Source organism: Suillus paluster (genome assembly GCF_016628075.1).
Source record: "Suillus paluster strain FC165 chromosome Unknown EDB91scaffold_57, whole genome shotgun sequence".
Lineage (NCBI taxonomy): Eukaryota > Fungi > Basidiomycota > Agaricomycetes > Boletales > Suillaceae > Suillus > Suillus paluster.
Genome location: NW_024537617.1, coordinates 158,570 through 184,592, shown reverse-complemented (window position 1 = coordinate 184,592; position 26,023 = coordinate 158,570). Strand labels below are relative to the sequence as shown.

At 48.8% G+C, this 26,023-nt stretch overlaps 8 protein-coding genes across 8 annotated transcripts; 5 read left to right on the top strand and 3 right to left on the bottom strand.

Moving 5' to 3' along the window:
* Nucleotides 1–634: 634 nt before the first annotated feature.
* EDB91DRAFT_1057920 (P-loop containing nucleoside triphosphate hydrolase protein) lies at nt 635–1,562 on the bottom strand (the record flags this gene model as incomplete). Its single annotated transcript, XM_041314121.1, has 6 exons — nt 635–707; nt 755–989; nt 1,061–1,225; nt 1,285–1,369; nt 1,425–1,476; nt 1,522–1,562. 6 exons carry the CDS (start codon nt 1,560–1,562, stop codon nt 635–637), a joined length of 651 nt encoding a protein of 216 aa, XP_041174001.1.
* Nucleotides 1,507–3,315, bottom strand: EDB91DRAFT_666492 (uncharacterized protein). Its single transcript, XM_041328033.1, has 3 exons — nt 3,069–3,315; nt 2,328–3,016; nt 1,507–2,271 (listed from the first exon to the last, which is right to left on the bottom strand). The coding sequence occupies exons 1-3, from the start codon at nt 3,133–3,135 to the stop codon at nt 1,945–1,947; spliced, it is 1,083 nt and encodes a 360-aa protein (XP_041174000.1). The 5' UTR covers nt 3,136–3,315; the 3' UTR covers nt 1,507–1,944.
* Nucleotides 3,316–5,446: 2,131 nt separating this feature from the next.
* Nucleotides 5,447–9,272, top strand: EDB91DRAFT_1151370 (RNA helicase; the record flags this gene model as incomplete). Its single annotated transcript, XM_041319434.1, has 11 exons — nt 5,447–6,333; nt 6,391–6,873; nt 6,923–6,985; nt 7,031–7,077; nt 7,129–8,077; nt 8,129–8,412; nt 8,456–8,544; nt 8,627–8,732; nt 8,782–8,860; nt 8,886–9,070; nt 9,211–9,272. The coding sequence occupies exons 1-11, from the start codon at nt 5,711–5,713 to the stop codon at nt 9,270–9,272; spliced, it is 2,970 nt and encodes a 989-aa protein (XP_041173999.1). The 5' UTR covers nt 5,447–5,710.
* A 525-nt stretch (nt 9,273–9,797) lies between these two features.
* On the top strand, nt 9,798–10,502 carry EDB91DRAFT_1084695 (uncharacterized protein; the record flags this gene model as incomplete). The annotated part of the gene is made up of 4 exons (XM_041315806.1): nt 9,798–9,936; nt 10,074–10,119; nt 10,270–10,285; nt 10,392–10,502. 4 exons carry the CDS (start codon nt 9,798–9,800, stop codon nt 10,500–10,502), a joined length of 312 nt encoding a protein of 103 aa, XP_041173998.1.
* A 2,759-nt stretch (nt 10,503–13,261) lies between these two features.
* Nucleotides 13,262–16,617, top strand: EDB91DRAFT_1084694 (RNA helicase; the record flags this gene model as incomplete). Its single annotated transcript, XM_041315805.1, has 12 exons — nt 13,262–13,854; nt 13,953–14,432; nt 14,482–14,544; nt 14,590–14,624; nt 14,688–14,827; nt 15,005–15,097; nt 15,217–15,385; nt 15,435–15,607; nt 15,741–15,975; nt 16,027–16,145; nt 16,197–16,302; nt 16,352–16,617. 12 exons carry the CDS (start codon nt 13,262–13,264, stop codon nt 16,615–16,617), a joined length of 2,472 nt encoding a protein of 823 aa, XP_041173997.1.
* Nucleotides 16,618–18,203: 1,586 nt separating this feature from the next.
* EDB91DRAFT_1151340 (armadillo-type protein) lies at nt 18,204–19,757 on the top strand. Its single transcript, XM_041319433.1, has 6 exons — nt 18,204–18,541; nt 18,602–18,629; nt 18,678–18,811; nt 18,876–19,053; nt 19,107–19,434; nt 19,486–19,757. The coding sequence occupies exons 1-6, from the start codon at nt 18,335–18,337 to the stop codon at nt 19,640–19,642; spliced, it is 1,032 nt and encodes a 343-aa protein (XP_041173996.1). The 5' UTR covers nt 18,204–18,334; the 3' UTR covers nt 19,643–19,757.
* EDB91DRAFT_1151335 (uncharacterized protein) lies at nt 19,758–22,239 on the top strand. Its single transcript, XM_041319432.1, has 5 exons — nt 19,758–19,916; nt 19,974–20,428; nt 20,493–20,905; nt 20,960–22,124; nt 22,182–22,239. Exons 2-5 carry the CDS (start codon nt 20,110–20,112, stop codon nt 22,193–22,195), a joined length of 1,911 nt encoding a protein of 636 aa, XP_041173995.1. The 5' UTR covers nt 19,758–19,916; nt 19,974–20,109; the 3' UTR covers nt 22,196–22,239.
* Nucleotides 22,240–23,099: 860 nt separating this feature from the next.
* Nucleotides 23,100–24,306, bottom strand: EDB91DRAFT_1151325 (uncharacterized protein). The gene is made up of 4 exons (XM_041319431.1): nt 24,116–24,306; nt 23,914–24,058; nt 23,629–23,853; nt 23,100–23,605 (listed from the first exon to the last, which is right to left on the bottom strand). The coding sequence occupies exons 1-4, from the start codon at nt 24,298–24,300 to the stop codon at nt 23,462–23,464; spliced, it is 699 nt and encodes a 232-aa protein (XP_041173994.1). The 5' UTR covers nt 24,301–24,306; the 3' UTR covers nt 23,100–23,461.
* Between the last annotated feature and the right edge of the window lie 1,717 nt (nt 24,307–26,023).

Below are 26,023 nucleotides of genomic sequence, written 5' to 3'. Positions count from 1 at the left end.
GGAGCCAGGCTCTAATAGCTAGCGCACATGGATACACCACGCATTATGCTAAGGACCCCACTATTAATCCAATACTATTTTACGTGCGTGCGAGACACAATGCATTAGTTACCCTTACACGAACTTGTGATGGGATACGAGAGCCGGAGTCTGGAAAGGGCCAAGCAGGCAGATATGAGAGCATAAGTCTGGAGAGGGTCAAGCAGGCGCATACACCAGGTAACGTATCAGAGTGTGGTACTGCGGTTACCACCGGAGCGTAACGCAAAGTGCTCTCGCGCTTAGAAATTTAAGGTGCTCCCGCGAGCACAGAATATTCCCTCGGTGTCGCAGATGACGGGGGGAAGACGCACCCGTGAATCGAATCGATACCAAACCGTGACATGACGCCTGAGAAAGAGCTCCATTGATGCGAACCAACGGTAAGCTACATGGAGTCAATAAACAACTTGTCAGTGCCACAGATCAGCCATTACTTGCGAAAAGTCTTGTGATTCGGCACGGAAAGCCGTGTATATGCACAGGTGGACAACAACGCCCAAACCAAACAACGCCCATAGCCCTGCTACCGATCTGCCAGGTCCCTACCCGTCGAAAACAATCGATCAGAGATCCAATCCATAAACCAACACGATCAGCAATGCACACACCGTCTACTATTTTGCACTCTCAAGAACAGCCAATCTACAGCCTCCCGAACGCCAGCCCTGAAGAACCCAGTCAGTCAACTGCACCACACACACAAACGACTCACCCATCAAGCCCCGAAACACCTAAAACATCCAAACTTGCAATCCTCTGCCGCTTCCTCTCCATCTCCGCATCCTCATCCTCGCCAAACCGTCTCCTCGCGCTCTCCCTCCTCCTCTGATCCCATTCTTCGTAGTCCTGTCTGATCTCTGTTGCTGAGAGACTTTCGGGTGAGTCTTGTTTGTTGGCTAGGAGGAGGAGGGGGATGTTGAGGATCTGGGGCGAGGAGAGGACTGAGTCTGTATTTTGTTGATGTCACGAGTCATTCGCTGCTTTATGTCATTTTGTGGTTGAGTGAGGGAGAACGTACCAAAGACTTCCCAGCCCTCACCAAGTCTCTCTCGGTCTTGCGCGTCGATAACGTATACTACGGCGTGACAGTCATCGTAGTATCTATGCCAGATAGATCGAATACCGCGTTGTCCTCCGAGGTCGAAGAAGTTCAAGATACTTGACGGGAGTGATATCTTGCCCGCTGCGTGTCAGGTTTAGTTTAGTGAGGGTCAAATCAAAAAGCTGGGATGAGAGACGTACTATTCTGCCCCACAGTAGGCCCGATCTTAGACGGGTCAAGTCCAGGAGTCTCATTGTACAGAGTCTTGATCTTCTCCAGCAGAGTCTACTTCCCCTGAATCGGCGCCATGAACTCGCTTGAAGTGCAGGGAGAAACATACCGTTTTGCCTGCACCGTCAAGGCCAATGATAATAACTGAAAACTCTTCTTTCCTGCCATCTTGAGACAGAGGTGGAGGAGTGGGTGTGAAGCCTTACCTCGTCAAGTATTCGTGCATGCCTTTGAGGAGGTGATACATGGTGGGTGCCGTGGTAAGAAATAAGGAACGGCAGTCTGAGGCGCAACGTCATTGACAAGCATTGCGATTAATCACAACTTCCAGAATCCGCGTGGATTCTTATGTTAGATATATTAAGACAACAATGATAATATGCAACACAACAGTAAAGCTCGATCCTATATATTCCTATCGTCATGTACATGCCTCCCAAAGGACAATGAAAAACAGATCAGATAAGTAAGTTCCGCGTGGATCCTTATGCAAGTGTACAATTGAGCCGAATATGCAACACAGCAGTAAAACTCGATCTTATCCAGGTACATGCCTATGTACGACCCAAACGACAGTGATAAATAGATCAGATACAGGAAGAAAACATGATATTTCGTCACCTCGCGCCTCACGACAACGCACCCCACACAGCCAAGCCCGCAAAGAAGCTCATTATACCAACCAACACGCCTACATATGCGGCTGTGTGCAGGCCTATGCGAGGTAAAACTGCTGGGGTGTGCAGCGCTGCAAGCGATGAGTGCAATAGCAGTACTAATGGTGAAGTGATGATGAACGGTACGTTTGAGCTGGCGTAGGACCTCGCGAAATCCTGGTCTGATACGGGTAAGGATAGTGGCGAGCGGAGGTAGGCTGCAGAGAGGAGAAGGTTGAGGCCTACGGATAGGAAAATGGAGTTGAAACGCTGCAGGCACGATATGAAGACGGGGATTTTCTATCAGACCATGAGGAATGTTAGAAATGGCCAAGAAAGAAAGGGAATGTACGCACGATAACAGGCAGTCCGTAGACCTCTTCGAGTTCCTCTCTCATCTTTATTACAAGCAACTTCTCCACCCCACGATCGATTCGTGACTCTACGCTTCGAGCGCTCTCTCCGTTCTCCAATGCATCTTCAAATTCTTCTTGCTCTGGAGGATATGTAGTGTCGTCTATTGGTTCCTCGAAAGACCCAGACTTTAGGCGCTCGAGAAACTCAATTTCTCTCCCTTCTGGGACCATTACGTCGCGGTAGTAAGCGAGCTGCTCGTATCCCTGTACTATGGCAGCAACAACTTCTGCAAAGTTGAGTGAGAGCCACCATACGGTGCGGAATGCGGGGTCTTGGCAAGTTGGGATGGGATAGTCCATGGTGTGCCTGACTTGCAGGATTGCCAACGCTGCCAGACGGAGGCCGTTGGTGAGGAGGACATGGAAGAATGTGGACACCAAAGAGGCTGACTCTGAAGGGAATAAAAGGGATGCGAGTGAGTAGAGGGGGACGCGAAGAAGATGAGCCAGACTGAAGAATGCGCTAGAGAGGAGTATTTCAGGTAATGGGAAGGGGAATGATACTGGGTATGGCGATGGTGAACTTGCTATAGGCCAGGCCAAGTCGGGAAGTAGCGCAAGTACGGTGAAGATGACCGCTGCAAATAACGGCACAAAACCATTTAACAAGACGACACGAGAGTAGGAGCCTAGAAAAGGTTACATGGTAGGAAAAAAAGCTGAAGCAGTAAGGTAACGCACCGATATACAATCCATTATTTTGTAGCTCCCACTCGACATCATCAAAGCCGTCATTTAGGCTGTTCATTTTCAAGCGGGTCTTCCTGGGGCATGGTGAAAGTTGGGTGGACGCTGTCAGGACTTCTCCTGAGCCTAGTGCTACTGTGTTCGCCACCGCTCGCAATACTGTCGACTGGTGAACTCATACGGGGAAAACCAAGGTCAGTATAAGCGTGCGAGTGAATGTCGTCCAAGGTAGAAAATTCATCAGTGCCTAGAGTATGTGGGGGCGCTATTTCAACTCCCGAGTCTGGATCCCATGGGCGTTGACTTGCCCTGTGAGGCAACACAGCGGCTGCAGTTTGAGCGACTCTTCTATGCATCAAAGTGATAATGACACTCCTAGTCTTTGGTAGGTCTTTGGTAAAGCCTTTGGCTAGTCTACTACATGTTTTTCACGCTCACAACTGGGCAGCGTTGTGACAAGAAGCGAGGCCTGCACCGTCATGAACCTCCCCGTAATTACGTGTGCGATCAACCCTATATCACCACCAGTCACCACAACTGGTCAGAACCACCGCATAACCACCGACCATCGAACATTCGACCCAGATCCTGGAGAACGTTTCGACCGTGTGGTGGCATAATATGCGATTCAGAACGTGGTCAATGTAAAGCACATTCCTCGGATGGCAGACTAGGATTGTGTACAAAAACCGTAGGAGCTGCCGCTGTTAACTGTTACTAGCCACTTTTCTAGTAATAAAAGTGCAGCTCATACTGTTTTTCTTTATGATCGTAGAAAGAAGACAGGGGAAATTCACACAAGCTGGCCATATACATGTATACTGTCTATCATGCATCAGATTCTATGTTCTACCAGCACCACGGGTCGCCCTTGCCTGCCCAACCAACCTGACACGGACCTGGGAACGACTGATGCTCCTAGGACATGAACTTAGGTTGGCGTTGCGAGATGAAACGGCTACACATACACGTCAAGCTCAACGTTCATAAGAATCACAGGTAACCGTAGGCCTGACTGCACTACTTCCACGGCACTGCACGACACACTAGAACAAGACGTTATTATGACAATATTACATGAACGATGGTCGTCGAAGCCATATATGTAGATGGAATACGATAGTCACGAATGAGGCCTCGGCACGTTGCTCAACCCTGCGATCGAATGAAGCCACAGCTATAAAACATTTAATGCATCAGTGCAATTAAGACAGTGTGGTAGCATGCAACGCAATTGAAGAGTGGGTACAAGTAATTGTTCTGAATTATTATTACCCCTTCTTGAACTGCATTCACAAGAAAGTTAGTCGGAGCACAGGAATCAGAGCAACACGTTCTACTAGTACCACGAGGCGTCGCGCTTCCACAGCAGATGCTCACGCCTGCCCGTCTAAACTTTCTAGGCGCAGACTGGTATAGCATTCATAGGACATTGGCAGCGATCGAAACGAGATGAAACGACCATATACCTCGAGCTCAATGTGATAACTGTCGAGACAGTATCTGACAGCACCGATTGATTGGTACGATCATCGCACCGCATGATACACCGAAGCCATATGGAATACGATAGTCATGGATGATTAATGAGGTATATTCCCTGACCCTGAGATGAAGCCATGTTAGCATCATGATCACCACGGGGTGGGAAGAACAGAAATAGATCAGCTTTCGATGCGTTTCAACAAGAGGATGCTCCCATCTCCGCATTGTACACCGGGAGACTTGAAGGGAGTACCACGTTCGGTCCGCCCATCGAATAGATTTCATCCAAGAAAGACGTTTGAAATAGAAAATGCAAACTCACGAGCTAGCTAGCTAATCCACCACGGATATTATGAGCACCTGAAACGCAGAAGAGTGCATTCATTAGCTGATTGTTCGAATTTAGAAGAAAGAAGACGAGGTCAGACAAGGCTGAAATCAATGATGTCGTCCACATTATGTGTTCGGAATGTGGTAAAGTACTGAGAGTCATCACGAACGATGACGAATGGAAGGAAAGCTCACCGTCTACTAAATTTGCACGTTTGAACCATGGAATGGCTACATGCTATCCGGATCCTCTGCTAGCATGTGTTCGTGCAAATGCAAGCAAGGAAAATTTGTAAAAATGAGTTTGAGACTCCGAACATCCCCGAATTCGCGGAGCTCTAAAGAGTAGAGTACGACAACGAGTGACTTCAACTTGACCATCACGCTGCGGCATATGTAGATGTGACCAGCTGCAGTGGATGTGATGTCTGTGATTCGTAGTGTATACCCTACGAAACACAATGATCCCATCCTATTGGAATATTACTACGGCCCATGGGCCATGGAGCTCTACTACTCTGTTCTACAAGTCCAGAGTTCAGAGTTGTTGGTGCGAAGGATCTTAGGCGCTGAATTAAGTACGAAGGTCTATTTTAGTGCGTCAGGAACCTCGAGGGCGCGACTCGGAAGTTGACGAGAAGCTAATATAGAAGGAACGACTATCTTCCTTCTATTGGGTCTGCGGCCTACGGGAGACTAACGAGAAGCGCTGAAACACATAGCCTCGTGTCGGCAGCGTTGTTGGGAAGTTATCCAAGTCTGGGAGACGAGGGATAAATACCTTATAGTGCGCTCTCTTCTTGTCCCATTACTCGTTCGCTATGGTCCAAATTTGCCCGCAATTGGAAGCCCACGGAGCTTGCACTGATTCCCAGTGCACAGGATATCATGACGTCCACATCTGCGAGCTATGTGGTGTTTTCTGCTCGTCCACTGCGTGGTACGAGGCGCATCTCCTCAGCGCAAACCATCGTCGTCAATCGGCCGGCCATGATGGACGCAGGCACCATTGCGTTATTTGTGACGCCTACGTTTCCGGTCGCAGATGTTGGGACGACCATGTCAGAGGAAGACAACACTGCAGAAATGCGGAGCATAAAGGTGTATCGGCTGATGTAGCTCCCGTGATTCAGGCACTCCCTGGCGAGTTATTCTGCAGCGCCTGCGACAGACATGTCCCAGAAGCCTTATGGGCTTCCCACCTTCAATCCGCCGAGCATCGCAGGAAAGAGGGCTACAATGCGTTCAAGACTGCGCTCGAAGAAGCCAAGAGGGACAAAAATGGCGTCGTTATCTCGGAAGGAGGAGATTTTGGAATCGTGGAAAGTGTCGACGCTGCCCGGGGAGAATCACGAACTTTGAAAATAGAGACCACGGTGGCCTCATCCCGAGTGACCATCAAGAAGGTGTCTCTGTCCTCCTCTTTCACGCGCAGGCAATCTCCGTGAGTTCTTTGCCTTTTCATTGATTTGATCATTGGGACTAACCACTTCGTTGGTAGGTTTGCTATTGCGACCTCAGTGGAAGGGGTCGTATTGACGCATCGTCGCCCTACTGCAATTGAGGTACGATTAGAAACACCTCACTCTGGGCGTATGGATGATTGCCTTGAAATCTCCTTCGAAGATGCAGCATTGCCACGTGTAACCTTCGTCATCGCTAGGGCCCTGAAGGCCATTGTGGGCAGCCAAGCTGATCATGTGTTGCTGCGACCAATCGCTCCCTTCCAACCTCGCCAAAGTCGTACGCAGCCTGAGACAGAGGTAGTGCCAGGCATTCCACCACCTTCCAACAACATCATACCGTACACCACCAAATTACCTAAAGCACAGCTATCGAAGTCACTCTTAGCTGCATTATCAGAAACGTCATCTGGAAAGGCGCTGAATCGCGTCAGAAGAGATTTCCTCCCGAATGTTTTTAATTCGTCAACGTATTCACGCTACTTCAAGATACTGCTTTGGGCGGAGGAGCACCGCATGGAGTGAGTAGTGTTGGATATCCATCTATCTCTGTTCTTACGAGTTTCCAAGGTGTGATTTGGAACGCTACGACATTCCTGACGCTCAGCTAGAACGTAACGGAAAGTATTATTTGTGAGTACGAATGTTTCTCAAAAGTTTGTGCTCATTTTGTTGTAGTTTGAACGTCCCTGGGTTGGCGGAAAAACGTCCGAGTGTTTTAATTGGTTTGGGTGTTTACTTATTTTCTTCTTGCCATCATTTACCCGTACTCTCAGGAGATCGGTTTCTTGTCCAAAAACATGGGGCTGCCGAAGGCCGTTGGTTCGAAGGTCACGTCCATGTTGTTCGACAGGAGTCGGTTGGGCTGCAATTCCACTGCTCATTTCGTGACTGGTCTCAACAACAGCGGTATACCGTACGTTTCAAGCTCAACCGCATCTCCATGCGGCGTCAACATCAGGCACTGGGCGCCGGGTTGGCATCTGAAAGGTTTTTGTTCCCTCAAGAAGCGCACATTTTACCGCTCGGCTCTCCTCCTGGCGTGGGACCTATCACACCATTCAATCCGTTGATTGCTACGAACCCACCTCAGCTTCAAGCCGTAAAATCTATCCTTCTGCAGAAACCGGGTTCAGCGCCATTTGTCGTTTTTGGTCCACCGGGCACTGGCAAGACTATAACGATAGTAGAAGCTATGAAGCAACTGCTCAAGCACAAGCCAAATACACGGATTCTTGCCATGGCACCCAGCAACTCCGCAGCTGACATCATTGCATCCAAGCTCGCGTCCACCCTCGAACCAGATCAACTTTTTAGACTTTACGCACCCTCAAGGCACTTCGAGCAGATCCCAGATGAGTTGCGGCGCTATACGCACAGGAAGTTGGTGGGGGAGCGGTTCCCCGTCCTGTCGGACATCGCGCGCTATAAAGTGATCGTGTCCACATGCATCTCCGCATCTGTTCCGTACGGTATTGGCATCCCGCGCGGACATTTCACGCATATTTTCGTCGATGAAGCCGGTCAGGCGACTGAACCAGAGGTCATGACCGGCATCAAAACGATGGCTAACGAGTATACCAACATAGTCTTGGCGGGAGACCCGAAGCAGTTAGGACCTATCATCCAATCCAGCATCGCGAGGGAACTTGGGTTGGAGCGAAGCTACCTCGAACGTCTGATGGCGATGGAGGTATATGAAGTTCACAGTGGTCATGGCCTCAGGTGATCATCGCTTGTGTATCTCCTTCGTTCAGGTTACTGACCTCCCAGCAGCGTCGTCAAGCTTGTGAAAAACTTCCGATCGCATCCTGCAATTTTGAAGTTTCCCAACGATCGATTCTATGCGAGTGAGCTGGAGTCGTGTGGCAACGATAATGTCATACGGACTTTCGAGGGCTGGAGCAAGCTGCCTTCGAAGAAATTCCCGATTATATTTCATTCGATCTCTGGAAAGGATGACCGCGAGGCTTCGTCACCCTCGTTTTTCAACATTGACGAGGTCACTCAAGTTTGCAAATACGTCCAACTTCTCCGAGACGATCGAAAGATCAAAGTTGGTAAGTGAATGCACGAATTCAATGCTGTTCACACTTACAACAGCACAACAGCTCACAACTGAGATCGGTGTAATCACTCCCTATCATGCTCAGTGTGTCAGGATTCGCAAGCGCGTGGATCACGAGGTCAAGGTCGGGCAGTGTAGAGGAGTTCCAAGGCCAGGTGAGCAAATTTCAAAGTGTGCGTCGTTCTGCAGCCGACCTTAGCTACTAGGAGCGACGAGTCATCATCATTTCCACGGTCAGGAGTAGTCGAGAATTCCTTGAGTTCGACCTCAAACGCACCCTGGGCTTCGTTGCAAACCCGAGGCGCTTCAATGGTTAGTGGATCGTCGCTGGTTGCGCGAGTAATGCTCATATCGGTCTCAGTTGCTGTGACTCGCGCCCAAGCTCTGCTCATCGTGATCGGAGACCCAAACGTCTTGTCCCTAGATCCCCTCTGGCGATCGTTCCTGAATTATATTCACTTGAAGCGGCGGGTGGGCCGGTCCTGAACCGACATGGAACACGACAGAGACGGTAGATGAGAGTGGCCAATACGATCAGCATATTCGAGAGGATGCGCTGACCAATATGAATGATCTTGCTCGAAGGATTGAGGGTGTCGTGCACTCGACCACAACAGGGCATGTATCGGGGACTGCCACGACCAGTGAAGGTGGTTATGATGATGACAATTCGGATTCTGACAATTAGCAGTCTCCGGAGTAGGCTATCTTGATGTTTGTATTAGATGGTTGTAATTTTGGTGGTTTGCTTGCTTGCAATCGGTTGTTTCTTGAATCCTCGCATGGTTAGATGCTACTGTCTCGCAACCTTCCTCAGGATCCTCAGGTGCATGCGGCGGTTTTACACTGTAGCGAGATCCAAATTAACATTGCAGATACCTATCACTGCACCGAAGAGAACCACCACCTAAAGATTTGACGACGTCCAGAAAAACAGCAGGAACACCATGATATGGCGCTGGATCTGTTCAACTATTCTTCACATGCAAAACTCACACACGCACAGACGCCACACACACACAAACGAGACGCACACATAATCACTCCTTCACATACACATTCTTGTATTGTAGGAAAATTAGTGCTGCACTATGATCATTCATAAAATTCATTGATGCCCCAAGATATCCAACTCTGCACGTGTCAACATTGGGCCAGGCTCCGTGATCAGAGCTGCCGACAACTGCTGAGCCGATCTTGAAACGCCTCGCAAGGCTGCCGTGAGGTTGAAAGAGTCTAGTAGTGAGGCCTTACGAGACGAGTATGCGCACCCTGCGTAATGACGAACAAATACATTCAAGCCTCGGAAGGCATCATGTGGCCGTGGGAGACTCTCCGGACCTTGCCGGACCTTGTTAGATTTGGGCACTTTTGCTGATGGCCCTTCTCATCGACACTGACATCAAGGATCCACCCAGCGCGAACATCTTTTTGACACCAATAATGGCAGCTTTCCGTCTTCTTTTCTCGCTCTCGTCCACCAGCCGAGGCTTTGCTGCCAATGCTGGCGGCTTCGGTGCGTTTTTTTTGCCCTTGGACTCTACTTGATTGGGGCTTATAGAACCCTTCATTAGCAGCCTTGTCTGCAATATAAATTGATCATCACTCCGAGACCTACTCACTTCTCATCACTCCGTCTCGTCCACCGGCCAGGCCTTAAAAAGATTCGAGGCTTTGCTGCCAATGCTGGCAACTCTCAGTGTGTTTCACTCCGAGACCTACTCACTTCTCATCGCTCCATCTCGTCTACCAGCCGGGCCTCAAAAAGATTCGTTTATAGAACCCTTCATCAGCAGCCTTGTCTGCAATATAAATTGATTATTGAATCATGTCAGATCTAATAGTGCAGTACTAATTTTTCTACGGTACGAGAGTGTGTATGCGACGGAGTGATTATGTGTGTACGTCTCGTTTGTGTGTGTGTGGCGTCTGTGCGTGTGTGAGTTTTATATGTGAAGAATAGTTGAACAGATCCAGCGCCATACCATGACGGTGATTAGGAATCTGCACCATGATCGTAAAAAGAAGAAACGAAAATTCACACAACAGAAGCATGGCCCGGGCCACACACAATCGATTTAAGTATGTAAGTATTTGCGCTCCTTGCCTTCCCATTCAAGGTACTCCTAGGACATGAACGCGGGGGGGCGGCGGCTGAAACGAGATGAAACAGCTAAACACCTCGAGGCCTCAAGCTCAAGCCCAACATAACTTACCTTTACAGTGTAAAAAACGGTAGGAGCTGCCGCTCTTGTTACTACTTTGCTAGCAATAAAAGTGCAGCTCCTGCTGACTTTCTTCATAATCGTAGGAAGAAGAAACGGGAAATTCACACAACAAGTTAGCCGCATGCATATATGAGTCACTGTACTGTCACTGACAAAGTCATCAGCACCACGAGTCGTCCTTACATGCCCAACCAACCTGGCATGCACCTGCGTTCTTGTGCTGGGAGGATCAAACTGACTGACTGATGCTCCAAGGACATGAACTTCGGTTGGCGTTGGCAGCGACTGAAGCGAGATGGAACGACCACACACACATCAAGCTCAACGTTCATAAGAATCACATGCAATAGGCCTGACTGCACTGCTTCCACGGCACTGCGTAACACACTAGAACAAGACGTTATCATGACAATACATATATCATGATCGTCGAAGCCATATGTATGGAATACGATAGTCACGAATGAGACCTGAGCCATGTTGCACAACCCTGCGATAGATGAAGCCACAGCTCGCGGCAGCTGTTGAACATCAGTGTAATTAAGACGGCGTGGTGGGATGCAATACAATTCACGAGTTGGTACAAGTAGTTGGTCAGAACTATTATTACCCACTCATGAATTGCATTCACAAGAAAGTTAGTCGGAGCACAGGAATCTGAGCAAAAGGTTCCGCTAGTACCACGAGTCATCGCGCCTGGCCATCTTCCACGACCTATGCCCACACCTGCCAGTCCAACCTGTCTGGGCGCAGACTGGTATAGCATCCCTGGTAAGACAGTATTAATATTAGCGGCAATTGAAGTGAGATGAAATGACCACACATCTCAAGCACAACGCGACAACATCGACAAGGTGGTAGCATGTGCCATGCAATGCAATTTAAGAAGTGTTCAGAGTAAATTATAAGCCATGACCCTTCTTGAAGGGCATTTACTAGAGCACGCAGATATCAGAACAGCCACGTTCTATTAGTACCACCCATCCAAACCTTTCTGTGAGTACTATAGCATCCATAGTAGGACATCGGCAGCGATCGAAGCTATGACCACACACCTCAAGGCTCAAGCTCAATGTGATAACGTCGATACAGTATCTGACTGCACCGATTCACTGGCACGATCATCGCATGACACACCGAAGCCATACGGAACACAATAGTCGCGGATAATGAGGCATGTTGCCAACCCTGCGATACTGAGAGTCATCATGAATAGCGATGAATTGGAGGGGAACTCGCTGTCTATCAGATTTACCCATGGAGCATTCGTATGGCTGCTAGCCGCCTCTGCTAGCGTATGATGGTACAAACGCAAGCCACGAAATATTTTACAGAGGTGTGCGGAAGTACGTAATCAAAATCTCACGTGAGTACGACCAAAAATGAAATCAACGAAAGTCGCGTTCCGAGTCGAGCGACTCCATTAATGTCCATGCAATCTCCTAGCGTGTCTGACGCCTTTCACCCATACTACTACTACAGTGCTTATTCTACATTCTTGCACCAAATTTATTCATGTAAGATAAATCCTACAAAGTCATTTAGGAGGCTAGCCTTGAATTCCTGCGGTTTAATCGCGCCGTTCGATAACAAGCTTTTGGAGAACTTTCCGACTCAGTAGGACCAGCTGGTTCGAGGTTGGGGTAGAGTGCAGAACAATGTCATGCTGAATGGCACAGCAAGTCATGTGTGTACTTCATCTGACGTCAGGGTGTGAGGGCGACTCCGGATCCTCTGCGAAAGATCTTAGAGCCTAGAAGAGCGCCCGCATACGTCCTACGTGTGCGATGAGTGGTGAAGGAACTTTCCCACGGCGATTGACCCGCCATCATATCCCTCAAATATCCGCAGTCAGTAAAAGCGACTGCTCCAGTGCCACAAGACACTGAGGGCATTACAGATATCTTCCAGGTCCTACTCATGATCCAATAGACGAAGCGCACATTCGCTCAGTCTTTCTTGGTCCATCGATTGACGATGGCGCGAAACCGATGATACAAGTAAGATCTCCACCGTCGCGACTTTCATTGATATCGATTTGAGACTCCGAACTTTAAGCTTCAAGATCTCGAAAGTCGCGCGGGGCTCTAAAGTGTACTAAGTGGCAGACCACCACCGTTTGGTACGTACGTACTTTACCTAGTTCTGAATTATCGCATCTCGTTCCTATTGGTTGATATCTTCATGACTCATGGAATTCTATTAAGGACTCTATTCTACATGATGTGTTCTCCTTATCGACTTAAGCTCGTTTCTTGGAGTCTCACAGAAGTTGTAATAATGGTAGGAGTCACTCAGTGGGCAACTACGACACGATGCTGATTCAAGTTTGGGGAGCCCGGAGTCCAGAGTGGTTGGTGATTTTCAGGCCATTTTGAAATTTTAAATCATTTCTAAGAATCACGCTTGGAATCGCGTCGTAATTGCCGACTCTGGGCTAAGTATCGCACGAAAATTGATTTTGGGGTGTCTCGAACCTCCGGGCCTCAGGAAGCGCTGAATCCGACTTTCCCACTCAGCCTCGTGTTGGCAGCATTGCTAAGAAAGCTGTCCAGCAGACCAGCGATAAATACGTCATAGTGCGCTCTCTTTTTGTCCTGTCTCTCCTCCACTATGAACAACTTGAACATTTGCCCGCAATTGGAAGCCCACAGAGCTTGCACTGATCCCCAGTGCACAAAATATCATGATGTTCACCTCTGCGAGCTCTGTGGTGTTTTCTGCGTGTCCACTCAGTGGTACGATGCGCATCTGGCCAGCGAAAACCATCGTCGCCAATTGGCTGGCCATGATGGACACAAGTACCATTGCACCACTTGCGGCACTTACATGTTCGGTCAAAAGAGTTGGGGTGACCATGTCAAAGGAAAACGACATTGCAAAAATGCCAAGGACAAAGGTGTACCGGCCGAAGTAGCTCCCGTCATTCCTTCGGCGCTCCCTTGCAAGTTATTATGCGGCGTCTGTGATACACAGATCCCACAGGCTTTGTGGGCTTCCCATCTTCAATCCCTCGAACATCGCACAAAGCAGGGCTATAATGCGGTCAAAAGTGCCCTTGAAGAAGCTCTGAAGGACAAAAATGGCGTCGTGATTCCAGAAGGAGGAGATTTCGGAATCGTGGAAAGTGCCGACGCTGAGCGGGGAGTATCGCGAACTTTGAAAATACAGACCACAGTGCCTTCATCGCGAGTGACCATCAAGAGGTATCTTTATCCTCCTTGTTCATGGGCAGGCAATCTCCGTGAGCTCTTTGCCTCTTTGGAATGATTTGATCGCTGAAGCTAACTGACTTCATTGGTAGGTTTGCTATTACAACCGCAGTAGAAGGGGCGGTATTTACATATCGTCACCCTACTTCAATTGGGGTACGGTTTTCAACACATTACTCTGGGCACATGGAGGATCGCCTTGTAATCGTCTTCGAAGACACAGCACTACATGTAACGTTCGTCATCGCTAGGACCCTGAAGGCCATAGTGGGAAGCCAAGCCAACTATGAGTTGTTGCGACCCATCGCTCCCTTCCAACCTCGCCGAAGTCGTACGCAGCTTGAGACGAACGTAGTACCAGGCGTCCCCCCACCTTCCAGCAACACCATACCGTACATCATTAAATTGCCTGAAGCAGTGCCACCGAAGCCGCTGTCAGCTGCGTTATCGGAAACGCCGTCTGGAAAGGTGCTGAATCGCATCAGAAGAGATTTTCTCCCGAATGTTTTTAATTCGTCAACGTATTCGCGCTACTTCAAGATACTGCTTTGGGCGGAGGAGCACCGCATGGAGTGAGTAGCGTTGGATATCCATCTATCTCTGTTCTTACGAGTTTCCAAGGCGTGATTTGGAACGCTACGACATGTCTGACGCTCAGCTAGAGCGTGGCGGACAGTATTATTTGTGCGTACGAATGTTCCTCAAAAGTTTGTGCTCATTTTGTTGTAGTTTGAACGTTCCTGGGTTGGCGGAAAAACGCCCAAGTGTTTTAATTGGTTTGGGTGTTTACTTATTTTCTTCTTACTATCATTCACTCGTACTCTCAGGGGATCGTTTTCTTGTCCAAAAACGTGGGGCTGCCGCAGGTCACTGGTTCGAAGGCCACGTCCACGTTGTTCGACAGGAGTCGGTTGGGCTGCAATTCCACTGCTCATTTCGTGACTGGTCTCAGCAACAGCGGTATACCGTACGTTTCAAGCTCAACCGCATCTCCATGCGGCGTCAAGCATCAGGCACTGGGCGTCGGGTTGGCATCTGAAAGGTTTTTGTTCCCTCAAGAAGCGCACATTTTACAGCTCGGCTCTCTTCTAGCGTGGGACCTATCATACCATTCAATCCGTTGATTGCTACGAACCCACCTCAGCTTCAAGCCGTGAAATCTATCCTTCTGCAGAAACCGGGTTCAGCGCCATTTGTCGTTTTCGGTCCACCGGGCACTGGCAAGACTATAACGATAGTAGAAGCTATGAAGCAACTGCTCAAGCATAAAGCTCAATACACGGATTCTTGCCATGGCACCGAGCAACTCCGCCGCTGACATCATTGCATCCAAGCTCGCGTCCACCCTCGAACCAGATCAACTTTTTAGACTTTACTGCACCCTCAAGGCACTTCGAGCAGATTCCAGATGAGTTGCGGCGCTATACGCACAGGAAGTTGGTGGGGGAGCGGTTCCCCGTCCTGTCGGACATCGCGCGCTATAGAGTGATCGTGTCCACATGCATCTCCGCATTTATTCCGTATGGTATTGGCATCCCGTGCGGACATTTCACGCATATTTTCGTCGACTGAAGCCGGTCAGGCCACCGAACCGGAAGTTATGACCGGCATCAAAACGATGGCTAACAAGGAGACCAATATCATCTTGGCGGGAGACCCGAAGCAGTTGGGACCTGTCATCCAATCCAACATTGCAAGGGAGTTTGGGTTGGAGCGAAGCTACCTCGAACGTCTGATGGCGATGGAGGTATATGAAGTTCACAGTGGTCATGGCCTCAGGTGATCATCGCTTGTGTATCTCCTTCGTTCAGGTTACTGACCTCCCAACAGCGTCGTCAAGCTTGTGAAAAACTTCCGCTCGCATCCCTGCAATTTTGAAGTTTCCCAACGATCGATTCTATGCGAGTGAACTGGAGTCGTGTGGCAATAAGAAAGTTATACGCACTTTCGAGGGCTGGAGCAAGCTGCCTTCGAAGAGATTCCCAATTATATTTCACTCGATCTCTGGAAAGGATGACCGCGAGGCTTCGTCACCCTCGTTTTTCAACATTGACGAGGTCACTCAAGTTTGCAAATACGTCCAGCTTCTCCGAGACGATCGAAAGATCAAAGTTGGTAAGTGAATGCGCGAATTCGATGCCGTTCACACTTACAACAGTACGACAGCTCACAACGAGATCGGTGTAATCACTCCCTATCACTCTCAGTGTGTCAGGATTCGTAAGGTGCTCAAGGGCGCAGCGAACGAGGTCAAGGTCGGCAGTGTAGAGGAGTTCCAAGGCCAGGTGAGCGAATTTCAGAGTGTGCATCGTTCTGCGGCCAACATTAGCTACTAGGAGCGGCGAGTCATCATCATTTCCACGGTCAGGAGTAGTCGAGAATTCCTTGAGTTCGACCTCAAACGCACTCTTGGCTTCGTTGCAAATCCGAGGCGCTTCAATGGTTAGTGGATCGTCGCTGGTTGCGCGAGTAATGTTCATATCGGTCTCAGTTGCTGTGACTCGAGCACAAGCTCTGCTCATCGTGATCGGAGACCCAAATGTCTTGTCCCTAGATCCCCTCTGGCGGTCGTTCCTGAATTATATTCACTTGAACGGCGGGTGGGCCGGTCCTGAACCGACATGGAACACGACAGAGACGGTAGATGAGAGTGGCCAATACGATCAGCATATTCGAGAGGATGCGCTGACCAATATGAATGATCTTGCTCGAAGGATCGAGGATGTCGTGCACTCGAACACAACAGGGAATGTGTAGGGGACTGCCACGATCGATGAGGGTGGTTATGATGATGACGATTCTGACTGACACTTGGCAGTCCCTGGAGTAGGCTTTCTTAATGTTTGTATGATGGTTGTAATTTTGGTAATTTACTTGCTTGCAATTGGTTGTTTTTTTGAATCTTCGCGCCCTTCCTCACGACCTCAGGTGCATGCGGCGGTTTTACATTGAAGCGAGATCCAAATTAACATTGCGGATACTTAGCACTGCATCGAAGAGAACCACCACCTAAATATTCAACGACGTCCAGAAAATAGCAGGAGCACCGCAAGAGCACGGCCGTGAATGTTATCAGGAATCTGCATCACGATCGTAGAAAGAAACAAAAATTCACACAATGGCCTGGGCCACACTCAATTTAAGTATTTGCGCTCCTTGCCTACCCATCCAACCTCACACAGGCTGGTGCTTCTAGGACATGAACGCGGGTTGGCAGCAACTAAAGCGAGATGAAACGGTTAAACACCTCGAGGCCTCAAGCCTAACATTAATGTGAATACAGGTAACAGACCTTCTTGCTGCACTACTTCCACGGCCTGTATAACACACTAGAACAAGATGTTATTGACAATATACATGGACCATGATGGTTGAAGGGTCGCGAATGAGGCATGTTGCTCGACCTACGAGGAAACCACAGGTCGTGGCAGCTGGAAGTTGGAACTTCAGCGTAATTTAAATGTAAAGGCGGTGTGGTAGCATGCAATTGCACTTCAAAACGAGGTTCGAGTAATACTCTCACCTAAACCCAGATTTGAACTGCATCCAAACGAAAGATAAGTATCCGAGCAGATTCCATGTTCTACTAGTATCACGGGTCGTCCCGCCTGCCTATTAGACCTTTCTGGGCGCAATGGTGTAGCATCCCTAGGACATTGGCAGTGATTGAAGCGATATGACACGGCAATACATCTCAAGCCCCATCTGACCGCATCTGACTGCCCCCCAAGTCACTAGTACAGTCATCGCACTACATGACACACCAAAGCCATATGGAATACAATAGTCACCGATGATTAATTAACCCTGCAATGACGCCATGTTAGATCATGATCACCACGGAAGGACAGAAAGGCTCCAAAGAAACAGATCAGCTTTCGATGCATTTCAACAAGAGAATGCTTCCATCTCCACATTGTACACCGGGAGACTTAAAAGGGAGCACCACGTTCGGTCCGCCCATCGAATAGATTTCATCCAAGAAAAAGACGTTTGAAGTCGAAACGAAAATGAAAACTCACGAGCTAGGTATTAATTCATCGCGGATGATGAGCACCTGAAATGCAGAAGAGTGTATCATTAGCTGATTGTTCGAATTTGAAGAGAGAAGATAAAGGTCAGACAAGGCTGAAATCTATGATGTCGTCCTACATGATGTGTTCGGAATGTGGTAAAGTACTGAGAGTCATCACGAACAGCGACAAATGGGAGAAGAACTCACCGTCTGTCAAATTTTAGCCACGGAACATTCATATATATGGCTACTGGCCTCCAGTGCTAGCTCGTGCAAATGCAAACCAAGAAAACTTTAAAGATTGAATTTGAAACTCCGAAGTTATCAGTGAAGTCACGCGGAGCTCCCAAAAAGGAATGCGATTCTAATCTTGGGTGCAGTGCATTTCAGTCTCGTTTATCCTTGCGTTCATCAAAACTTATTCTTTCTACTGTCTTCCGAGTGTATTCTTGTACGACTATGCAGTCCTTGCTTCGATGGAGCGTGGAGAACTCATCCCCAGGCAGCGCTCCTCCTGTGCCTGCAAATAATCACCTCGATCCTGGCATTATTGATCACATCCTCGGCAAACCGGACGCCCAGTTAATGAAGGAAGCTCTTAAAGTCGGAGTAGACGAAACCCAGGCTGAAGACGACAGACTAAAAGCCCTCGATGATCTTGAAATGGTGTGTCCCCTGAACGTTGCGCGCAGTCGTCGCTGACTCTGTCATGAATGGTCGATGTAGCTAGTTCAGAATATCGACAATGCAAATGGTGACTTCTCTGTCATCGATGTCTTGCGATCTGACACATATTACATAGACCTGAAGAAACTCAAGATGTGGGAACCTCTTCATGGCCTGCTGCTGGCGTCCGGCACAAGCGATGCTCTGAAAATGCAGACTTTGTGGATCATTGGTACTGCGCTACAGAACAATCCAGCTGCTCAACTTGCTGTAAGTCATCCTTTCCCTGCTATGCTTTAGTTTTATATTCACCGTGACTGACAGTTGTTAACAGTACCTTGACTTGGAGCCGCTTCCAGCTCTTATCAGATTGCTTTCGCCCTCATATAATTCTGCTAAGACCCGTTCGCGAGCCGTGTACGCGCTATCTGGTCTCCTGAAACTTAATGCTGCCGCCGTACAACAGATGTCCGCAGCCGGCGGATGGAGCGCACTCCGTATATGCTTAGAAGGTTTGTAGGCACAACCCTAGCACTTTAAAACATCGTGCTCATACGACGAACAGATTCAGAGATCCGAGTCCGTCGAAAGACAGCATTCTTGCTCAACACCCTTTTGATGCCAACCTCCGAGAACAAAGTCAGTTTGCAGTCGAATATCAGCATGCCTTCGTCAGAAAATGCACCAGTTTATCCAAACTCACATGCGTCGATGCTCTCAAACCCGTCTTCGATCTCAACATCGAGTATCACGCTAGATGTTCTCCAGAACGACAGTACATCAGAGGGATCATCGCTTCTCGATGCATTGGTGTCGGCGTTGACCGAGCCCGTTCCGTTCGGACCTGACGGCGAAAAGGATAAAGACGAAGAATTCCAAGAAAACATTATCAGGCAAGTTTGGCTCCGTTGCTAACGTATCCAGAGTTTGACGGCATCTCCAAGAATTTTATATACATTCGTCGCACACTGGAACGGCAGGCTTTCTGCTGCGCAGAAACACGGTCTTCACGGATTCCTAGGAGGAATGACCCAATCGGATAACTTTGGCCTGACTAGCGGTGAATTCGAGGCGTTGAGCGATGCAGTTCAGGGATCGTAGTTGGAACCCCATTTGTCCATCTGATAACGCGATTTTATCTAGCCGAACAATATTAAGTCCTTTGACTTACGTTACGCATGTTTTGAATTGCTTATGACATTGGTTGAACCAGCTTCAAGGGACTCAAGAGACTAAGTCAGGTTTCGGCTAGAGTAAGGGCGAAGCTCTATTTCTCTATGCTCAAGAGTCAAGGTTCATGTCCTCGTCTGGCAATGGAACGTCCACAAAGTACTTACTCAACCGACCGTGGTCGGTTCTGAGGAAGGTGGTTTAGGTAAGTTCGGCTCGTGCTATCATCCTCATCAATTGTCCGGACCCTGAAAGACATCAGTGCCAATTAATTTAGTGCTTCAGGCTTGGATTGAGCTAGACATCGAAGCCTTTCGAAGCCAACCTTGTTTTTCAACGACTTCGACGAAAATTTTAGATTCGATCCTTGTTCACAACCTTCACGAACACTCTCCTCGATGGCTGCTCTCTGTCTGCACAATGCACTCTTCACATCTGAATCAGACAAACGACTCGCCACGCCCATAACGCGTATCCTTTCGCTCACGACAATCCAAGAGCATAACCCAACCTCCTTGACCTTCAACTCCCCCGCATATCTCGACCTACTTTCTCGACAACCATTGCATCCCGATGGTCCACGACATTGGGATCTCGGTCTCGACCTCATTGGAGACCCAATAACTGCAGCAGAATGTAAAAGCCTTGAAGATCGCATCACGAAAGCAAAACTCCGTCGCCTGCAAAGGATTTGCGTGGCTTTCGAAGTTGTTCTTGGTATACCATATACTTGACTCACGTACCTTGAGGGCCTATCAGCTGATCAACTTTTCGTTCTCAGGTATATGGTCGATATATTGCACGATCCGCTACTCCCTCGCATTTCAAACGACTTCCATCTCCTCTGTGCGCACGCTCGCACTCGTATTGTGTATTACTTCTGCGGTCACTGTCGCTGGAGTAGTTGTGACGCTGTTTATGCCTCTCCTTCCTGAACATGTCTTCGTTCGTGCTTCGTCACATACGAGGATGACCTTACGAGGATGCTGTATAGTGTTGATTGTTGCGACTGCGATTACGAATCTTGTGTTTGTTCTCATATGGCGTCCTGTCGACAGATGCGGTTGGGACATGGATGTCGCTTGGTCAACTTTTTCTACCATGAATTCAACGTCACCGCACTGCCGAACCGCAACCCTTGCGGCTTGGACGATCGCTGCGTCCTTGCGGGTTATTGCAACCTTGATCATGATCGTGAGTCTCGTTTTCAACGATGGATTTCTAATTGATCGACGAGCCTTCCTTCAGCTGTTGTACCTCTATTTCCTCAAAGCATATCTCGTCACAAGGCATCCATCAAAATATACCAGAGAGATGTACTACCCTCCATTGATGGCCTCGGATGATACTGTAGACTCCCCTGTATCCACCCTCGACCCATCAGCATCAAGGACGCGCGTCAACCACCTAATACGGTCCACAACTGCACTCGGTCTGTCTAGCTCCACATTAGCACTCACTAATTCAAGCACCACCCTCGCACCCACCCTTTCCCCCTCCAGTCAATCCCACTCCCATCCAAGTATGCTAGCCACACAGGCATACAACCCCGCGTCTTCGAGCCCCCAACGTTCCCGTCGGATATGGCCAAATTGGACAAGTTTGCGACTCTCAGGAGATGCAGGTCATCAAAGGCAAAATGGTCGTTCCGACACACCCCACACGCTCCGCCGGAAAAGCCGTATCTCGAGTGAACATATCTCGCGCAATGCGGACATACCCGATGCCTGGGAGGAGTGCACGGAAGTGTATGCCGTCGCCCCTGGTGCCGCATCGCGCGTCCCAGGCGTTCCAAGCCCTTTGTGCGCCACTGATAAGTGTTCGATAGGGGGCCGCAGGTCTTCGTCTATGGGTACCCTGATGACTGAGTCCGACGACTGTGGCTCTGTCTATTCTTACGGATACGGGGCCACAGAACCAGCTTACCCCTATCTGGAAGTCTACAATCCTTCGATCGAGCGAAATTACAACCTCGCGCCGCCGGCTAATGTCACCCAACAGCCTCGGCTGTCCGCGGCAGTGATACCAGCCACCTTCGAGCCTGCGTCACTGCTGACGGCGACCAAAGATTATGGCGTAGAAGACGAACTGATACCCATAATGGGCGGTTTCGTACGGCGCATGTCTACCATCGAATCATTCGGCTCTCGAGAAGCAGCAACGTCGATGACACGCTCGTACTTCTCGAGGTATTCAGGGACTCTCGCATCTCATCATTCATCTCTTGGCTTAGCCAGCTGCGCGCCGTCCATCGAATCCACGTTGAGCAGGAACAACTCGCTTGGGACTGCCTACTTTTCCGTCTCGAGTGAAACGGGAGGCTCTAGTGTCAAATTTGTGAATGAACGGGGCGAGTTGGAGGCTAAAACGACGAGTCCACCTTCGTACAGTCGATATTACTATACTCGAGACGCTAACCGCACTACTTTATCAGTACCACCATCCTAGAGCACACGCGGACAAGGCGCACATCATTACCGTTAGAGGACTATCTTCCACGATCTACCATTGTATGACATCTACGAACAGGACGAATAAAAATGGAGGTCCCAACGGTAATCCTGTTCGCCTATTTGAGTCATACAGCAATTGAAATTGATGGGCAGTACTGCGTACGAGTAGAACGCTCTGGACCAATCACAAACGTCAAACATGTGATTCTGATACGCGGTACTGCATTCAGCTGTATACCCACTTCGCCGATATGAAACAGGACGCGGAGCTCAAGATAGTATGATGACAAGGATCCGGTTCCGAGAACCATATCAACGGTGGATCATCGATGATATCCCGGCACCGACGACGACGGGAGGTATACTGAGGTACAGAAGCCGAATCTAATAGAAAAGAGTGGTGATAAGGAGACTGGACGGTGAAGATCGGAATCCCATACGACAGCGTACACGTAGGATGACCTAGGATGACATTGCCTTTTGGGAGCGTTCCACAAAGTTCGACCAATCGCAGTCGTAGTTTTGATATCCCCATGGGTATTTGAATCTCGACTATGTATCGAGCGTCACTTTACAGGCGCGCTTGTTCCCCCCCCCCCCCCCCTTTGCTATTTAGCGCTGAAGGTGACTCGCTGTAAGCGTACTTGCCGCAATCACACATGCGGCAACGATTGAAACCAAATGAGTTGACACTTTCTGCCATACCTTTGTCTCACGCCGCGGAGTGCCACTACAGCGATTAAAATTCAAATGAAAATTCGGCCATGACCAGCGTGTGCAAGTATAACGCAAACGTTGCTTGCAGCCCGTGGAAAGCCTGCAGAGGAACTGAGCTCCTTCTCACGGCTTCTCCAGAATCGGGAGATGTGTCGAAAATTAGGTCATGTTCTCAAAGCTAAGGCACTGCTACCGCGATGTGGAGCATGACGAGTCTTGTCGGATGAGCCGTCCCATGTATGAAAATTTCCTCACCCACTCCCGAGCTCCCCGAAGTCATCTAATCATGTTAACATCGTCCAGTTACAGCAATTCGCATGCGATAAGATCTTTTCATAAGTAGGCATGACAATAACCACAGAACCGACGTCTAGTAGTAAAGCGTGGAACACTCTAGCAAATATGGCGCTGATGAATATGCCAACCGACAGAACATATAATGACTTCTGCACGTCGAAAACGGTGACATATACTTGAAGCGTTCACGCGGAGCTCTGCGACCCGGAGTCGCGCCGAGTCAATCTAAGCCTGCGGTGGAATCGCGAAACGGGGCGATCATCGCGTACTCCTGACGGACCGATCACTCGACTATCGATAGTTTCGTCTTCTTCAGCCCCGCAGTTTGATCTTCTACGTTATCCTGTCTTCTCTTCCCCTTCCTTGCAGAAGAGGCGACAGAAGCTGCGGTTGCATCTCTACTCGAAGGGGCGGAAAGAAGGGTCGTCTACGCCAGCGGGCTTCATGAACTGCGTTGCTGGACGACATCGCTGCTGATGAAGTGCGGTTTGATAAGGAGCGGAGGTCAACGCCAACGCTGCTATTGTCGTATATCAGCCGACTTGCCGGTTCCTTGAGCTTCTTTGATGGCTTGGCGATTGCACTGGTCGTGCTGGATATCGATTTGATTTTGATTTTCCGAGCGTGATCAGGTTGAACGATTTCTATAGGCTGCGGGTCTGGAGGTTTGGAAGACTAATGGAGAAGAGCATTGAACCTGATCGTGAGCGCACATAAGGTACCACAGATACTCACCTCTTCTCCGTTTTTATTGAATTTGCGACGTCCTTGCGGTTTGACGCCGCTAACAGATGAAGTTCCATTTTCCTCCCCATCGAGTTTTTCAGAAACAGACGGAAAGAGGAAAGGCATATATGATCTCTCATATAGATCGTCATTTCTGTCGCAAAGTCGCTGAAGCCGTAAGGAGACAAAATCCAACTACGTGCAAACTCACGAATCTGAGCTGGACTCTCCCTCTGCAAGTCCCCAAGCTTTACGAATATCAGGCGCCACTTCCCATTCGGCATCATCCTTAACGTGGGCTTTCTCGAGCGAGACACTGGATAACTGTTGTGCTCTTCGAGCATTTTGCATGAAACGCAGGTTCAAAGTCCCAGTGCTCAGCGTTTTCTCGACCATGGTGGTTGGCGTACATAAGACATCTCGGTTGATTATGGGGTTCTTGAGAAAATATTACGTAACGGAGGTTTGCGAAAGGATGCTGTTACCTCGAGCTCGGAGATTGTGTGCAGTGCTGAACCTAGAACTTCGAACCCTGCCAGCGCAAACTTCAGAAGCTAGACTCCCGTTGAGCGCAACCGAGTAAGTATGATAACAGTTCCACCGGCGCCCCTGAAGTCTCCCTGGTTGGTCAATCTTGAATCTTAGCAGCACACCTTACGACTACTTTACGAACCTGCTGAGAAGGAGGGTGACGATAGGCTTAGGTGACGCATGATGGAGGAATAAAAGAACCAGCCTCGGAGTTCAGGATTGCATTGTTTTCAATTTCATTGTATAGTAATTAGCTGACAGCCAGGCCCGTAATGTTCGTTATTAAGGGAGCCGTTGCTGACTTCCTGGTATGAGTCAGGACTTGAGGACTCTGAAAAGGCAAGTTTGTGCGGATAAAAGCTCTTGTACTCGTCATAGGCTCGGATATGATAGTTGTACCCGACTGTCGAGAGGCAACAAGTCATTTCCCCTCTGTACAGACATTTGAAAAAAGCCAAGTTGAAGATGCCGAGATGCTCGAGTTTCAAGATCTGGAGGGTGAAATTTAATACCCTTCTGTAGATTGCATTACAGCTGGGTTTGCAACTCAATTAGGATCCATTTTGGGTGTAGTTCCTTACTTTTCGTAGCGCCAGCTGCGGTTCCCATCTACGCATGCAGGATGGGTTTGTTGTTTTTTTAGACGGGAACACTACTTACGTCGTAGCCCGCGCATCAAAGGCCATCGTCATGGTTGTAAGCCGATGATCGTGATTGTCATAAAACTATGCGCAAGGAGAAGGCTTTGTCAGGGAATAATAGTCGTGTTGGGCAGGCGCTTAGGACGATGCGGGATGGGTTGCGAATAGTGACAATCCTGAGAGTAGATAGGATCAACAGTTCATGGTGGTCTGCGAACTAAGGCTTCGGTGACCACGGTGGGACCAAGTATTGATTTACGGTTATCAGGAATACATAACATTTCCCCGACGTCAGAGGCGACATTAATTCTCATAGGTCCGGGGGTGCAATAACAACTGTGCTGAGGCACGAAATGGACTGGACTGCCGATCAAGAACCCAGAGATCTGGTATAACACGACGGCCAGGCACTGAAAGGAGGGGCGCAACGGTATCGTGGGGCAGTTTTTGAGAGGATGCGGTAGATACGCGATACGGGCATGAGAACGATTTCGAAAGCACAGTAATTCTGCCTTTTGCGTCAGAGAGAGACAAGAATCGACATGTCGCGTTCAAACGTAGCAGTTGATGAACGTGGAAGATATCAATAACCGCGACAAGCTGCGAAAGGTGATTCCCAGCATCATAGAAGGATCAAAATTCGCACGATCATTAGTGCTAGCCCTGCCAGGGGGGAAGAGTAGTGGGGGAATGAATTCAGTGTAAAGGGACATGGCGACCTGGTATACCGAAAAATAGATTTTTTTTAAAATTGAATAATTGAAGTAGGTTCCGAGTTGGGTGGTATGTTTTAGAGGCCCGACAGGGTGTGAGAGATCGAGCATGTGCAGTAGTGGAAACCTATTCAAGTATAAAGTTACCAAATAACAACCTTCGACGTTGATGGTCCGGAATTATATGAAGTTATCATATCAATCTAAGATGTAGACCAAAAAAGAAAAATTTAA

Bases quoted from the DNA above. Each gene is read 5' to 3' on its own strand.
- EDB91DRAFT_666492 (XM_041328033.1), bottom strand. From the start codon at position 3,135: ATGAACAGCCTAAATGACGGCTTTGATGATGTCGAGTGGGAGCTACAA. The intron at 3,017-3,068 runs GTGCGTTACCTT...AACCTTTTCTAG, and splicing joins AAATAATGGATTGTATATCG to GCTCCTACTCTCGTGTCGTC. The intron at 2,272-2,327 runs GTGCGTACATTC...ATGGTCTGATAG, and splicing joins TCTACGGACTGCCTGTTATC to AAAATCCCCGTCTTCATATC.
- EDB91DRAFT_1151340 (XM_041319433.1), top strand. From the start codon at position 18,335: ATGCAGTCCTTGCTTCGATGGAGCGTGGAGAACTCATCCCCAGGCAGC. The intron at 18,542-18,601 runs GTGTGTCCCCTG...TGGTCGATGTAG, and splicing joins CCCTCGATGATCTTGAAATG to CTAGTTCAGAATATCGACAA. The intron at 19,054-19,106 runs GTTTGTAGGCAC...TACGACGAACAG, and splicing joins ACTCCGTATATGCTTAGAAG to ATTCAGAGATCCGAGTCCGT.
- EDB91DRAFT_1151335 (XM_041319432.1), top strand. From the start codon at position 20,110: ATGGCTGCTCTCTGTCTGCACAATGCACTCTTCACATCTGAATCAGAC. The intron at 20,429-20,492 runs GTATACCATATA...TTTCGTTCTCAG, and splicing joins GGCTTTCGAAGTTGTTCTTG to GTATATGGTCGATATATTGC. The intron at 20,906-20,959 runs GTGAGTCTCGTT...GCCTTCCTTCAG, and splicing joins TTGCAACCTTGATCATGATC to CTGTTGTACCTCTATTTCCT.
- EDB91DRAFT_1151325 (XM_041319431.1), bottom strand. From the start codon at position 24,300: ATGGTCGAGAAAACGCTGAGCACTGGGACTTTGAACCTGCGTTTCATG. The intron at 24,059-24,115 runs GTGAGTTTGCAC...ACTTTGCGACAG, and splicing joins GGAGAGTCCAGCTCAGATTC to AAATGACGATCTATATGAGA. The intron at 23,854-23,913 runs GTGAGTATCTGT...CTTCTCCATTAG, and splicing joins TCAATAAAAACGGAGAAGAG to TCTTCCAAACCTCCAGACCC.